The sequence below is a fragment of the Simochromis diagramma genome, unplaced genomic scaffold, assembly GCF_900408965.1.
Source record: "Simochromis diagramma unplaced genomic scaffold, fSimDia1.1 OVJJ01000583.1, whole genome shotgun sequence".
NCBI classification, from domain to species: Eukaryota; Metazoa; Chordata; class Actinopteri; order Cichliformes; family Cichlidae; genus Simochromis; species Simochromis diagramma.
Genome location: NW_024387285.1, coordinates 823,656 through 839,829, shown reverse-complemented (window position 1 = coordinate 839,829; position 16,174 = coordinate 823,656). Strand labels below are relative to the sequence as shown.

Sequence of the window (16,174 nt, the reverse complement as noted above, 5' to 3'; positions counted from 1 at the left end):
AGTGTCTGCAGAATCCCGTTTCCACAAGCAGCGATGTTAGACGGAGAAATTTAGCAAAAATGTTGAGAATTATTTTTTTAGATTCTTGCTCCACAAACGGAGGATAATCTTTCGCTGCAGGCAAAGCTGCAACAGGCACGATTCCCACAGTCGAGGTGACCTCATCGATTTATGAGGATACGGCCTAAAGTATGTGGACACGTTTTAACATTGGTCTCAGTTTGTGTTTGTGCCTTGAAATGAAATCAAAGTCAGCTCCAGTTAGCGAGGAAGAGCCTGACCTCAATCCCACCCAAACGTTAGCGAGCTGGCGCCTCAAAAAATGCCTGAAAAATGCGCTCAATTTAAAAATGTCCAGACAAAGTGGAACTTCTATTACAACTGTTCACACTGTGATGTGACTGGAAGCTCCAGTGGAACATCAAAACTGCCCTTGCAGCAAGACTGTTTCCAACTATAAAAGTGCTTTTACCGCACTAGAAAATAATTAGAGCAACAATAATTTCATGCATCGTCTTTATAATTTCTAGGTGAGAGCAAAAATACGCTGTTCGTGTCTGAAGAGCTACGTGAAATGTGCATGTTCAGTGTGTGATATCAATAAATGCACAAGAGTTGAGGAAACTTTCCTGCTTTACAACAATAAAGAGGAGGCTGCGTTTCCTCCACCCAGTTGTGCTGTAGGAGTGAAGGCGGCTGTTTTCATCCCTCTGCATCAAAGGCTGCTGCTGTCAGACACAGCCAAGCTCGCAGAGATATCTGAGGAGTCCTTTTGCATCAGTGCCTAGAAGCACGGTTTGTGCACTGGGAGGGAGGAGGGCTGGTAGTGGAGCAGCTCGTGAGCTTCTCAGGCAGGTCACTGCGGTTTGAGTTGGGAGGAGGCTTTTTCTTTTATTCACATTTTACTTGTGTGGGGGATAAAATATGTCCAATCATAACATTAACTGAAGCTTAATAATACCCAGTGTTTTTAAATCTGACACGAAGGGCTGGTCTTTATATGCATCCCTTTGTCAAAGCTTTGGACCAAAGCATGGCGACGATGTGGTGTGTTAAGGCGGCTACGCCTAAAACACACTCTCAGTAAATTTCTTCTTCACTCACCTTTTTAACTCACGATGTGTTTATACTCCTCTCTGCATTTAATCGTTAGTTATTCTTAATCTCAGCTCTCTACCACAGCATGTATTTTGTCCTGTCTCCCTCCCCTCAACCAATCACAGCAGATGGCCCCGCCCCTCCCTGAGCCTGGTTCTGCTGGAGGTTTCTTCCTGTTAAAAGGGAGTTTTTCCTTCCCACTGTCACCAAAGCTCCTGCTCATAGGAGCTCATCTGAGCTGGGCTTTTCTCTGTACATATATATATATTTTCCTGGTATGTGACGTGGAATCGAGTGATTTTAGGGGTGAGGGGGGGGAGTCTGAGAAAAGCAGAACTGCTGCCACAGTTTTAAGGTGAACGGCATGTTTTCCTTAAAGCACACTTTCAGGTACGTGCTCTGTTGTTTGCCGTGTCAGCGTTACCACATCAGCAGTGGAGTGCAAACATGAACTGAACCGTGTCAAAAAGGCAGTGTGCCTGATACAGGCACAACACTTGTGTAACGGTATTCAACGCACCATTGCTTCTGTTAGTGAGGTGATGCAGCTGGGCTGGAAAGCAGTGCAGGAGGAAGTGGCTGACATGGAGCCACAAACAAAAACAAACAAACAAAGAGGAAAAAAACAAACAAAGAGAAAAAAAACAGACTGACTAATCATCACAAAGCAAGTCCCACTGAGCTCGCTTTGACTTTCTGTACACAAGTGCTGTGAATTAAAGAAAAACTGGTCTTTACAGCCCGACTCTCACACCTCAGCAGGCAATAAAGGTGCTGAAAGAACCAGCACCTAACCACACACACTGTGAGGAGGACTGCGACCAACACAAACCATAAGCTTCACCTTTCACTCTTTGTACCTGTGCAGCCCATTTACAGTGGGCGCTGATTTATTTGAAGTTGCCTGCAGGAAATCCAGCACCTTGGCTCCTGGTGCAAGTTCACACAAAACAACTTTTCAACATCACGTAAAATACAAAGCTAACAAATAAATAAATAAATGGCTGCACGCCATCAGCATCCAGCACGGCGAACAGACGGCTACCTCGCCTTCTGCAACATCAGAACTAAAAAGTAACAAAAGTCGAAATTTAAACCTTTGAGACGTGAATGTTTCTAAGATGATGCGCATGGATCCAGTGAGAATCCTGTGCTTTTAAAGACAAATACATTAAAACCTACAAGATAGCACGCCTGAAAGCTGCGAGTTAACCTCCCGCTGAGCAGGATGTGCCTTGGAAAGCATCGTCACAGCAGCAACAGAAAGAAAAAGAACAATCTACACATCCGCCATCATCATCCACAGTCCTCGGGTTACAGGACATGACACAGACTAGATGGCTTCAAAGTAAGAAATCCAATCAACACCAAAATATCCCGTGATGGGAACCCAGCCAAGAACAACACAGCTCTGCGTACAGTGCAAATAATCTCCTACAGCAGCGCTCCCCAACCCCCGGGCCTCGGACCGGTACCGGTCCGTGAGTCGTTTGGTACCGGGCCGCGAGAGTTGAGGCTCAGGTGTGAAATGTATAGTTTTCAGGGTTTTTATCTGTTTTCAGCGTTATTTTGTTATCGTTTTTATCTCGGTTTTCCTGGGTCTTTTCACGTGTTATGAATAAATATTTTTTTCGGTAGCTGTACTACTTTTATTTTGTTGTATTTATCCGCGACACCTTAAAGGCCGGTCCGTGAAAATAACGTCGGGCATAAACCGGTCTGTGGAGCAAAAAAGGTTGGGGACCGCTGTCCTACAGCACCTCCGAGGCTCAGCGTTAACCCTTTACTGTCATCTGATATTTCTCATTCCTGTGATGTGTGTGAGACAAAGCAGCGCACAAGTCCTTCACTTAAACGGCTCCTGGAGCCGGCGAACTCTTACATCACAAAGTGCTGGTTTGGTTGATCATATTGACTGAGATAAATAAAGTATATCTAGTAGCTCACTGTCAGCTGAATATTTTTTGCAGGTGTTAAAGCACCAACAGTTAGGTTGAGATGTATTGCTGCCATAGAATGGGTCTAATATTACTGACATGCTATTATACAGTCCCCATCAAACGTTTCAGACTATCCATTCAGTTTAAGTGTTGTTTTTAATAAACTGCATGCTCAAAAAATGCCTCGTTTCTCTCCCATGTCTTCTTGTTGCCTGTTGAAGCTCTACTAGAAACCTTGTTACGATCCAACCATGCAAAATATATATAGTATACAGTCCCCATCAAAAGTTTACGACGACTTTAGCAGCTGTTTAAGTGAAACATATCATAGCTGTTGAATTTGTTTTGTTGTTTTTTGTAACAAAGTAGCCGATTGATCGTGCTGATGATTTCATTATCGGTGCTTCACACCAGTTTGACGTCAGGACTCGGACGCTGTGACGGGATCAGAATCACCATCTTTCATCATGTCTGCGCGTTTCTACAATGAAGCGACCAGATGAGGCCTCGCCACGCCACCTCCCTCGTGCCTTCCTGTCTGTTAGGAAGCATTTCATAATAAACAAGATGCAGCACGTGTAAATAATGGTGCCAGGGCTCAGCTAAGTGATGGCGTACTGTGGCCTTTAAATGACTATAAATGTACTAAAGAAGCATGTTTACTGTGGAGCAGCAGCAGATCTCTTTCACATGTAGCCACCGCATGAAGTGATCAGTAAGTTCAGCCTGTGCTGATCAGCCTGTGCTCGCGTCCACTCGCTGTTTTCCAAACGTCTTCCTCCCAGTTGAATTCCCGCTGTCTCTACTGGTCTGACAAAGAGCTTTCACCCACTGCTCTCAATTTAGATTTAAATGAGCATCTGGAATATTTATTTAATCCATTTATATTTAGTAGTTCTGGTATCCCACATACTCAATATTTTATAAATATCATAAATAAGTAATGTGAAATATGTAAATGGGGGAAATTGGTATGAATGCAGCAACGTGTTTAAATGAAACTAGTGAAATTAATTTAATTTGTACTGCTTGAATTTATTTTATTGCATTATGTGGATATTTTTAATATTTTTAACACTTCACAGAGACCAGAGAAAATTCAGCACCTCAAATAGTGGATTTAGTAGTGCTGTGATCACAGTTATGCTTTGTTTCGCATTAATGTGGATCAGTGATGTGGTTTGTAGTGTTTGTGTGGAGGAGCTCGCCGCCATCATCGGCCGGCGTTCAAATGTTCATTAAATTCTCTCAGTCTGCGGCGTTCGAGGCACAAGATCAGCTTTTCGTAGTTACACTTTCTGCAGATTTATTCCATTTTAACTTAAAATTATCACCGATTTTGCTACACAGTTTTATTCATCTAACTCTTTAATGAGCCGCTCAGTTTAAGTACTGCCGTCTTTACACGAGGTGATGAAATAACACACTTTCTTCACATAAAGTCAGTTTTTCAGGATTTACATTGTGTAACTAAATCATTGAAAACATTAAATGACCGTTAGAGTTTTGCAGGACGTTTGTTTCATCATATTTCTGGACCTGTTCTCTCAGCACAGCTCACAGCTGTCACAGATGTTTTCCTTTGTCCTTCTTTTCTTTGATTTGTTAGAAATTAATTCCTTAAATGAGACAAATCAGATAATGGGATCATGCCTCTGTCCTCTGCCACTAAAGAATGAGACCACCTGATGAACAGACCTCTGATAACGTCTCTCAGCTTTCTTACTGAGAGCGCTGGTGCTTATCAGCACAATCAGTCTCTCGTGTTTTCTTAAAGAACATCTGTTATCTGTTTCAAAGCAGGCAAAGAGCCAAGACAGAGCTTTATCCCACAGTACCAACTCTCTCAGCTGATGCTAAACTAACTCGAGCCCCGTTTGGATGGGATTAGCATTACTGAGGGAGGTGAGGATGAAATTTACTCTGCTTCTTGGTAATTTACCCTGTGACTACACACGACGTGATAACCATCGGAAAATTAGGTGACAGTCAAAAACTCTCCATTGAATTATCTCACAGTCAAGCTCACAGATGTCTATGAAACAGAGTTTATTATATATTCACATATTAAATGAATTAATGGGGTTTTAGATCCGCACTCGTCCATCCATCCATGATCCAAGCTGTCACAGCCTGTTAATCACTAACGACAACATTCGAACTCCACCTAATTTTACAGTCATGGATGAATAATTTTAGTTATTTATTTACCTCATTATTATTTTTTGTGCATTTTTTACTTTCTATTACTGAATTACATCAGAAATAATAGTTATGGCCTCCGCACCAGAGGCCATAACTATTGCTCAAACTTCCAGGTGAATAAATATCCCTACATGGCAGCTTGCTAGCGCGGGGAAATGGAAACAAAATTGTAGTTGAGGAACTTTAAATTGAGCAACTATTTCCCTGCAACATACTCCGCTCTTTCTTCAGGGTGGCTTTTATCATCAGTTTTTAGTATGCAGGGGCATGAAGGCAGAGAAAATGAATTTTAGAGCAGCAATCAGGACAAATGCATCCACTGGCACACAGACGTGTGGAGAAAAGGCAAAAGAAATGCGACACTAAGCACGTCTGTCACAATTCAGATCTCATAATGTAAGCACACACTGACGCGGGCTCACGAGCACAGTGCGCGCACGACTTAAACACAGTATCTCAGCTCTGTTTACCCACAGCCAGAGGGAGAGGACTCTGCTCCCCCGAGTCAGTCATCACCCTGCTCCATACTTTTAAGCCCTTTTTAAAAATTGCAGGTGAAGCGATTCTATGTTTTAATATAGACTTTGTTGTTCCTAAACACACGGTGAGTCAGTGGTTTCATCACCCTTCCTGAGCACGGTTCTCCTTCACAGTCCAAGTGATGCATTACATTTTCCAACAGTGGCAACAATGACATTTATTTGGTATAAATAGAGGGTAAAATTTGCATTTACAGCTCCCTGTTGCAGTTTGGAGCATTAATAACAACAGTTAGAGCAACAACAGTCAGAGTAGCAGTAAAAGCAGCAGCAGCACAGGGAACGAAAACTAATTACCGTAATTGTCGGGCTATAAGCCGCTACTTTTTGTACCAGCTTTGAACCCTGCGGCTTTTAGTCAGGTGCAGCTTTTCTGTGGATTGTCCATGATTTTTGTGATATCGTAAGACGATTTGTTTTGTTTCTTCCGCTGTTGTACGGCACTACGTTGCCTGGCGGAAGGATCGGGGTTCAAGAGTGGTATGTTGGTCACATGTCCATCCGCCAGGCAACATAGTGCCGTACAAGTAGCGCGAAAAACAAACTTCAAAGTAGCGCTACGCGTTCAGCGGGAGGCGTGGATGATGTGCGGCGATAAACAAGTTATGCTCAACTCCACCGGTGGAATCTGACAGCGTGGAAAAGTGTGGAAACATCCACGATCACCAACGGATTTGAAAGGCTGGACTGCTGCATGATGGAGAGGAGGGCACCGCCACGGCCCTTCTGAGGGTGTTCGACTCTGACACTGACAACGAGGATTTCTTTGGTTTTATAAGTGACAACAAAGGAAAGAAGCTGAGAGTGGATGACGAAGCCATCCTGAGCCTGTTCGTATCCGACACTGGAGGACTTTGGTGGTTTTAGTGCGCAGGAAGATGGTGGTGAATGACTGACTTTTCTTCTTGTTAAAGCCGTGTCACTTCATATACCTAAAAAGTTGTGCAAATATGTACTCATAATTTGTTTTTCAAAATATTAATGAAAGGGGTGTGTCTCCAAACAGCCATCTCTTTCCTGACAATTCCCTTTGTGCATATTCTCTTACATATGATAAGTCAACATTGAAACACCTGCGGCTTTTAGTCAGGTGCGGCTAATATCAGGTGCGCTCTGTAGTCCGGGAAATACGGTAACTGCTTTCACTGATAACTACGAATAAATGCTGAAATGGTAACAAGTGACCTAAACTCCTGTTGCCAACACTTACATTTTTCATCAATATCAACATTCATTTTTTTAATGTTATTTTTGTGTGTGTCATTTTCATATCTCTAAAAAGTTGCTACTGTTGTATTTGTGTGAGGCACACGATGAAGTCTGGACTCGTCACAGATGTAAATGTCCGTTTTTGCTTTTTAGACTATTTGGGCTGGACACAAGTAGTTAACAAAAAGATTTAATTATACGGAGAAGCTTCACAGCAAACCCTCCGCAGTGACCTCACAGCAGTGTCACACCATTAGTTGATAAGTGAGAGAATACAGCAGGAACCGTGGTCGTGCCTCCTACCTTGTAGCTGGTAATCCACAGAGATGTCCAAGGGAGTCTGCAGCAGAGCTGACCTGCGGTAAACCACGTGGACCCTGCCCTGGTCCTCCAGCTCCTGAGTGCCTTTCTCCAGCGGCTCGATGAAGTACTCATCCGATTCTGTGCGAATCATCCCAGCCTGCAACAGGTTAGCAGGTCAGTGACTGTGTAGAACGTGTGCATTAGCATGTTTCATTACTGCGAGCGAGCGTGGATAGACCCAGAAACCTCATTGCTCTGATAGCATTCGTTTTATTAAGAGACAATTAAAATCTTCATGCCCCACAAAATCCCCCATCATGTATTAATAATGTAGAAACTTTGTGACAGTGTTTTCATGTAATTGTAAATTAATGCCTCAGTCTTTAAAATCCAACTAGAACATCTGCTGAACGCCAAATGCCCCCAATTTGTTTCCTCTCCCACGTATAGACACAGAAAGACGACACCAGAATGTCCTACTGAACAATATTAAAATTAGAAAAATGCATAAAATATAGGATGCAATACAAAGCAAAGGCAGACGCACTAATGTAATATTTAGTAATTTATTCAAGAGAGAATCTGGGCCTCTCATTAACTGCTTGGCATGTGCAAGTTTTTTTTTCTTTGCCATTATTAGATATTGTTGCGACTCTTTCTTCAGCTTTCTGTTTGCAATTATCACCTTGTTACCCAACAAAGGCAGGTGGTGGTCCTGCAGCGCGCTGCATCGTTAGTAACACATTGGCACAAAATTGCTTTGTGATGGCTACCTGCCAACCTCAGATTTCCTGCAATAAGAAGCCAGTCATGTCTGTTGTTTATGGCGGATATGAAGGGTCACGCTGCCCGGCTAACGCAATAATGCCCAAACAGACCGAATGTACAACCCATCAAGACCAAATGATGGTCTGAAAAAGGTCAATGCTAAACAACCTAAAACCACTTTACAGCTGTTTCCTTAAAATGATGCTTTCTGGAATGCAAAATTATTCATCTAGATTATAAGCTGAAAAAAACAAGGTCCCAGATTCTGGCTTCACAATCCTTAAAAATAAAAAAAGAAAGGCTTGAAATGTTTCATGTTACCTGTAACGAATAGAAAACACATCACAGTTTTATCCTTTGAATTAAAATGCAAAGCAGCAACTTTTCCAGAGGCCGCAGTAACGTATCTTTGGCGCCATGTTTCCATGTGTCTGCACGCGCCCTCCCTGACAAGCACACATGTGCAGCGGAGAAAGCAGAGAGAGCAGCAGCAACAACACAATATGACATTAGTTCATTAAGAGCACGAAGCGAGCAGCTGGGGTGGAGGTGGGCTGCAAACCGGCTTACAGGGGTGCAGCAAATGTGAGTAGGCTAACTAATGCTACGCTCGGTTTGCTATGCTCCAAAACTACAGTCAGCCATATGAGAGTGTGTGACATTTTAAGTGAGCGCACACACGCTGTACACACAGTATGCAGACACACTGTGTTAGCGCTCAGTCGATCGGTCCTGCTGCGCTGAAACTCCTGGCAGGACTAAACTCCCTCTGGCCTCTTCACCAACAGTCTGGTGGACTGTGCGCTAATGTTGTTAGCGACCAACCCTCACTCTCAACTCATTTCCCACTTCCTGAGACCCCAGTCGGCTGGCACTCTACGCCCTCCTTTACACAAACGACTGGATGGATCCCAAATTAAATTCTTAGTTAAATTTACATGCAGCATCGATACTGTGTGACTGCGTAAGCGTCCCAGCTGAAAGTCTAAACCAATAAACTGAATATTCGTATCTGAAGTGCTGCAAGTGAAATGAAATGAAAACGTCTGGCAGTCACATGACGTCTGGGGGAGAAGCTCAGCGCGGTTTAATGCAAGTTTACTTCTGGCAACAGAATAAGATTCATATGATTACGTACAATAAACCAGGTTATGATGCAGAAACGTGTCACGTATGAACCGGCTCATTTAATTGGCCATCTGTGATTATAAGAGCAAAAATAGTGAAATACGGTAAACGTGCGAGTGTGTTGGTTTTACTGCGTGACAGAGCTCAGGCGTGGTTCGCTGCAGGGAAAAAAACCTCCTTAGTTATCTTTAGAGAAACGGCGAGGTGGAGGTTAAACTCACTCATCGTGCCGTATAAACCGACTCTTTGCCTGATTCGGGGCCATTTGGCGTCACAGTGTTAAAACGCTGCAGCTTATACGGAAAACACGGTCCGTGTTTCAAAAGATGACGAGGGTTTTTATGACATCTCCCATAGAAATGTGGTCTCTGGACATTTCTGCAAGGACAAATCTAAAGTTTGCACAGATGTATAAACACTCAAACAAGAGAAGAAGAAAGAGCGAGCCAAAAACAAACGACAGTGTGCGCAGGTTACCGAGGAAACTCTGTTTTCACCATTTCTGACTTCACTTGTCTAATCAGACACTAACAAATAAGATAAATTACCGCTCGTTGAGTAGCAGACACAGACGTGCAGAAAGGATTTTTAAAACTGCATCAGTGTTTATGTGATCCAACAAAGCAAAACTAACACATGCAGAAGATAAACGCTCTTCACAGTCAAGTGAACTCCAGAGGACAGCTGCAAATGGAAAGAAGAAGAAAAATCCAGCGATTCCTGACGCATCATCCTTATCAAAGAGAGTAAGTAACACAGTGGAGCCTGTAAGATAAAACCTCTTACATCAGACGAATGTCACAGACGTGCTCCACTGCCGTCTGTTTGAAAAGTTTACGTTTTTCCGCTCACTTGAACACGCTTTCTCCTCGGCTTATTTATCGCGCACCTGCAGGCGCCTGCTTGCAAACACAGATTCTAAATATTCTGTAGGTCAGCGTGCATTATCAGGCCGGAGTGCGGTTTGCCTGCTCTTCACCAAATCCTCACAGCAACTGGCATCCTGTGACCAAGTCAGCACATTCTCCGCCATGATTTATTCCTGACAGAACCGAGAACCACCTCGTCATCTTTATTTACTCTGCGCTCATCCACCACTCTGAATCCTCAGCTCGAAGCCAAAGAGGCTGCAATCTTGACAGTAACTGAGCCCGCAGGCATATCTTGAACTGAAGTGAGATTCATGCACCGTAGCTCTTTCTTATTTACCAACGGCAGGTGAAAGCCGAGGATGAAAGATGGCTGAACATCTCAGAATGTACGGGGCTCGGATACCGAGAGCTCTTTCCATCTGTGAGGTTCTTTAAGGGTCTCCGACAGGTCACGCTCCTCTATTTAAGCTCAGCCGAGCAGAGGCAGACTCCAGATCTGAATCTCTGCTCTCACTCTCATAATAAATTGAGGTGCCTTTTAAAGGTGAAGCTGGAGGATCGTGCTAACAAACTGACTGACAGATAATTGGATAAAAGCTGTTTTTCTATCAAGGGAAGCCATTCAAGTCTGACCACTTATGAAGTATTTCAGCAGCTGAAAATGCCACCTTCTTATTCAGACACCCCAGAGCAAACAATAAAAACCGAAATCACAGAGGGGCGTGTGTAATTAGACCGGGTGCTGACATTTGAATCGTTTTAATTTTTGATTAAAGCCGCGCTTAAGAACAACACTCCACAGGGGAGCGTTCGGAGGATCTCAAAGAAACTAAAGCTTGAAAGAAAACAACAGGGACCGTCTGAGCTTTTACTTAACAACAGCTTTTTTGATAAACTAGTTTCCATCTCAACTCTGTCCTGTTGTCTCCATCGCTTCTAAACCTATTTATCTAAGAACAGGCAGAAGTGAAGCAGAGAGAAGAGAGCGGCTCGTTGAATGCTACCACGCTTTAATGTAAACACTCAGAAACAGATATCTACCAGAAACACGCTCACTGCATCTTGAAGCTACAATCCTGCTCCGACACAGTGAGTAACGTGTTTTAGCGATCCACGCCGACCACAGGAAGTGCCGAGCTCTCTGGTTTGAATTGAGGAATAAGCAGTTGGATATATATGCTGCTGTCCTGAGATTAAATTGACATCTATCCCTGAAAAACAGAGAAATTGCAGAAAAACGCACCTCTTTTCATGCTTTTTCATCCAAACACTGAAAACAGAACAGTTCTGAAATGAATTTAAGCTTTGTGCAAATTTCTATCTTCTTTCTGGCAAGGATGAGCTCGGAGAAGCGGTGATGCATTCAGGAAAGGTAAATTAGAAATCATAGCACGCTGAATGTGTCTCGAACAAATCCGTCCTTCCATTTTCTTCTGCTTATTCAATTCAAGGTAGCTGGAAGCGGGGGTGGTGGGGATGGTGGGGGGTGGTGGGGGTGGTAGGGAGGTTGGCAGAGCCTTGCAGGGCTGCTGTAACAAATACTTTTAAACTAAACTCCATTACAGTGATGCCATCTCCTCTAACACTGCTGCACAGCCAGCCGAGCCGTCTAATGAGTCTTATATACAAAACACAGGTCACAGTGGGACGAGACAGAAGAGCGGGGCGTTTTTAGGCTTATGGGCATTAAATGCATGTTGAGGCAGATAGTATTAGAAGGAAATTAAATTCTAGTTTGAGTCCATTACTGCCTGGTTTGCATAACTACCCAGGGCTGGACTGCCGACGCACTTTTTGGCCGATGGGCCGTCCTGAAGGGTCAGACGTCTTAACGTGACGGAGCCTCTGCCTACCTTCGCTGAGCGATCACAGTGGGACGTCTAGACCAAAAACACCAGGGCTGATGTTTGTCCCAGTCCAGCCCTGGGTGAGTTTTCTCACATTAAAAAAAAAATACTGAAAGCTTCCAGTGCTGCCCCTCGGCCTCCTGGTTGACACACCGATGGTATCAGTTTGAAATCCTACATCGCCTTGTTCTCAGGTTCGCATTCACATGATGAAAACATAATCTGGGATTCAAACTCATCAGATCTGTAGCAGTTCCACCTGCAGCATCAATCTGAAGCTCCTGGATCGTCTATTTCCAGAGTTATCACGTTCATAAACTTAGGCTCCACGCCACCCACCCGTCTTCTTGCCCGGCGGGGTGACTACTGTACCCCATCAGCCTCTTACAGCTGGGGGGCAAAAGCACATATTGTGTGCCACCTGCCAGCTTGTTGTCATGTTGTCACTGAACCACAGCATTCGCTTTAAGCTCAACGTGGCCTTAAGAGACATGCCGACCTTTCTGAACAAAAGGCACAGAGTTGTGCAGTGTCTCATATGTACGGGTGTGTTTTTTAAAGACGTAGGTGGCTGTACGTGAAAGGATTAAAGACACGCTGCAGTGTTTCTTTTCACCTGCAGGAGCACTACGGCATCTTTTCATTTATTTTATCGTCTCAGACACGAGGATGCCAGTGAGAGCTTCGGCATTCAGATAACAAAAGTCATTGAATAAGCTCGTAAACATGGATTCTGAATGTTTGAGAGCAGAAATGCGGAGTTCCTATGCCAGCTGAAACACTGGCCCTAGAATCCCTCTCGAGTTGGACGCATGCACAAAACACCTCATCCGAAACACGTCCAGAAGGCATCTGAGTCAGACGCCTGGCTCGTCTCAATGCAGAGGAGTAGTGGCTCCACACTGAGCCTCTCCAAAACACTTCTTTATCCTGCGTCTCACAGAGAGCCCAGACACCTTTCAGAGGAAGCTCATCTTCACCACTTATATTCTTGTTTTTGGTCGATACACACACTCGTGGCCGTACGTTCAGCCTACACACTCATCTCCGTCTTCAGCACAGCAGAGCATCAGTATCTATCCCCATGGATACAACATCAAACCTTAGAAATCTACATTAACATACATATTATTACGTTATTCAGAAACGACGTCACTCAGTCACAGTGAAAAACCTCACTGTGACATCTTCAGATGTCCTTGAGCTGCTGACTGATTCGACTACGCCTCACAGCTCCAGTATAAACCACAATATCGTTTCAATTCAGCTCAACGCTGGAAATCAATCATTTGAATTATCATGTCAGGAAAGTCATGTCCAATCAATACGCACTTACTGGTCCCGCGTACCTGCTGGAGGGGGGAACCATGACCAATGAGGGGGTCTCAGGTATTCAGTAATGTGAAACTAGGTGATCCGTGTTTAAGTAACAGCCACTTCTTTCCATGGTGAAGGTTTTCCAGCAGAACATTCTCATCTGTACTGAGATGTTATTCACTTCATCTGGTTTCTAGTGTATATTTGCTCATTTCTATTCAATCACAGGTCGAACGTAGCAGAGTCAGGATATAACTCAGCTCAGCATCATTATCTGTGTTTCAGCTGCTGTCAGAGCCCAAAATAGTAATAAATTAAAAACTAAAGCACACACCGAGGTTCTCATATTTAGAGGACTGTTAACTTTAGGATGTATTTGGATGCTTTTACCTGGAGAAACAGAACATAATTATCTCTTTTAGGAGAATTGAAGTGTGATAACTTGAGGCCAGAATTTAGCATAAAACATCATGAAATGTCTCCGGCAGCTGGAATTCAGAGGAACTGAAGCTAATCCAATAAAGGAAATAAGCATTGTTGCACTCTCAAGCTTGCATGCCTACCTTGGAAAGCTTTTTGGTGTTTCTGTTAGTCTACACCTGTTATTTCATGCCTAATTGATGATAATAGCCAGCAGTGAGCTTGTACAGCCGGGTGTTTTCCTCACACTTCTGTCTGCAGATGGTCCAAAAGCTTCAAACTGCAGCTTTCTCCTGGTCACGAGTCCCACATTTAATGAGCTTATATCACTAGTGAGGAATTTTTAATGCACTTTGAAGGCTCGTGTAAGGTAAGGGACCGGTACCTGGACTGAACTGAACTGGGCTAACAGGCTCTTGATCAGATGATTCAGGTGGACAAATGTCAGACATCAGAACATCAAAACATACATAACATTCATACTCAGATGGATGCATTGGAGAGCAATTTGGGGTTAGTATCTTGCCCAAGGATATTTGGCATGTAGACTAGGGGAAGCCAGGAATCGAACCACCAACCTTCCGATCAGTGGATGACCTGCTCTACCACCTAAGCTACAGCCACCCCAAACCACCACTATGTCCTATAGCCACCACCACTTTGTTTGTATATCTATATCTATCTATATCTATATAGATAGATGGATAGATATAGATATGACAAATATTTTAAAATGATCTTAGGTAGTGCCGTGCTTCTGATCACTCAGTTCACTGATTCAATTGCTGATCAAACACAGTTTAGAGGTAATAAATTAAATTAAAGTAATACATTAAAAATGTAAACAGTGGTTTCACTCTTGCACACCGAGTTTCTCTCATTTCAGCGTGTGACCCTTGAGGCTGGGCTTGTGGATATCGGGTAAGCAGCTAACATTAACGTGTAAGCTAACGCCGGCTAGGTTAACATGTCAGCTACTGTTCATGTGCTCGGCTGATAGTGAGGGGAGGGGCTGCGTACCTGCCTGCAGGTGCTGTGTGATGTAGTTTCACCGGGATGAGGCAAAGACAACACTGATGGCATCTATATGGTTGTAAATGAGTATCCAAAAGTAATTTTAGCATGAATTAGTATCTGAGACTCTTTTTCTGCTTTTTGGCTCAGCCTAACCGGGACAGCCGAGTCTCAGTGTCTCTTGAATTTGGAGGTCAAAGCTAAAAGGAATTGTGACCTTACAAAAGACATTTTTTGCCTTAATTTCAACAACACTTGGCACAAATCTTTATTACGATAAAATAGCAACATTATTTGAAATCCCTGTGACTAAATGTTGTGCAAAAGCAGCTTTCTGCCCTTTCACCGTACCTCAGATCTGCAGAGCTCAAAGGTGTAAGGTGGCATTTTCAAACCAATTAATCAGAGAGACAAAATATTACTGAGTGTGATCATTTTAACGTATTTCTTCCTCTGAGACCTTCTTGATTTTAAAGCACAGTGATCAGTTAGAGAAACACCTGAGACACCATTCAGAGCCAGACCACAGAGGCCAACATTTCTAAGCAGAGACAGCACAACATCAGACCAACTGTCGTCCATCCAGAGTTTACAGCGAGCACTGCAAACCCAAAGACTTCTGCACAGGCTGAAACCGTTTCACTCCTAACTTTTAATGTCACTGAAATTGCTTATTTAGAACCAAACTATCTTGGTGAGAGCTGAATCAACACAGGCTATTGATGAAGAGGCAGCTGAAAACCTTTCTGATCAAATTCAGTCTGTAGCTTTCTGATGATTAAAGTTTAACAGCTGTCGTCTCCTGCGATGGCCTGCCCGATGATAAGTGCTGCTTGCTTTTCTTTGTGGTGAGTCTGAGTCATTTAATCAATAGCCCAGTTTAGTTAGTTCACTGTGATGAAAGGTTTCATAATCGCATTCTATCGATTTACATTTTACACAGACGGGTGCTCAAATTGATCACAGGTCATTTGTTGACTCCCGTCTGTGCGCTGTCCTCCAAGTAACTTTTACTGAATGCTATAAACACTGAGGTATGAAAACGAGACATGAGCTGTCCTCTCAGGCTTTTATGTGACTACAACAGTTTAACTTTATGAATGCCTGTTATTTTTTAGGGTTTTTCCACTGCGGCATTACTACGATGAGCCAGATTATGAAAATAAAAATGTAAATTTGAGTTGAAATCTTGATGCTCGTGGTTGAAACCAGTTCAGTCCCTCACGCAGACTTCTCACCTGCAGGCAGCCAATCCCTCCTCAGACTACAAACAACACTCAGAATAATCCCAGGGCCATAAATCACACCTATTCATGATTACGATCATATTCATAAGAACACGACTGTTTACAGCAGAGGTATCCAACCTGTTTTGCGCCACGGACCAGTTTATGCCCGACAACACTTTCACGGACCGGCCTTTAAAGTGTTGCGTATAAATACAACAACATAAAAACAGTATCGGTATCAAAGAAAAGGATTTTATCATAACACACAGGAAAAGACCCAGGGCA

At 43.3% G+C, this 16,174-nt stretch overlaps 1 protein-coding gene across 2 annotated transcripts in view; it reads right to left on the bottom strand.

Annotated features, from left to right (window-relative positions):
• The window catches only part of adamts3 (ADAM metallopeptidase with thrombospondin type 1 motif, 3), a 130,019-nt gene that overhangs the window by 92,624 nt on the left and 21,221 nt on the right, over window positions 1-16,174 (bottom strand). For both annotated transcript variants that reach the window (XM_040003439.1, XM_040003441.1), the window contains exon 4: window positions 7,295-7,451. In XM_040003439.1, coding sequence (XP_039859373.1) covers window positions 7,295-7,451 — 157 coding nt within the window. The remainder of the gene's footprint in view (window positions 1-7,294; window positions 7,452-16,174) is intronic.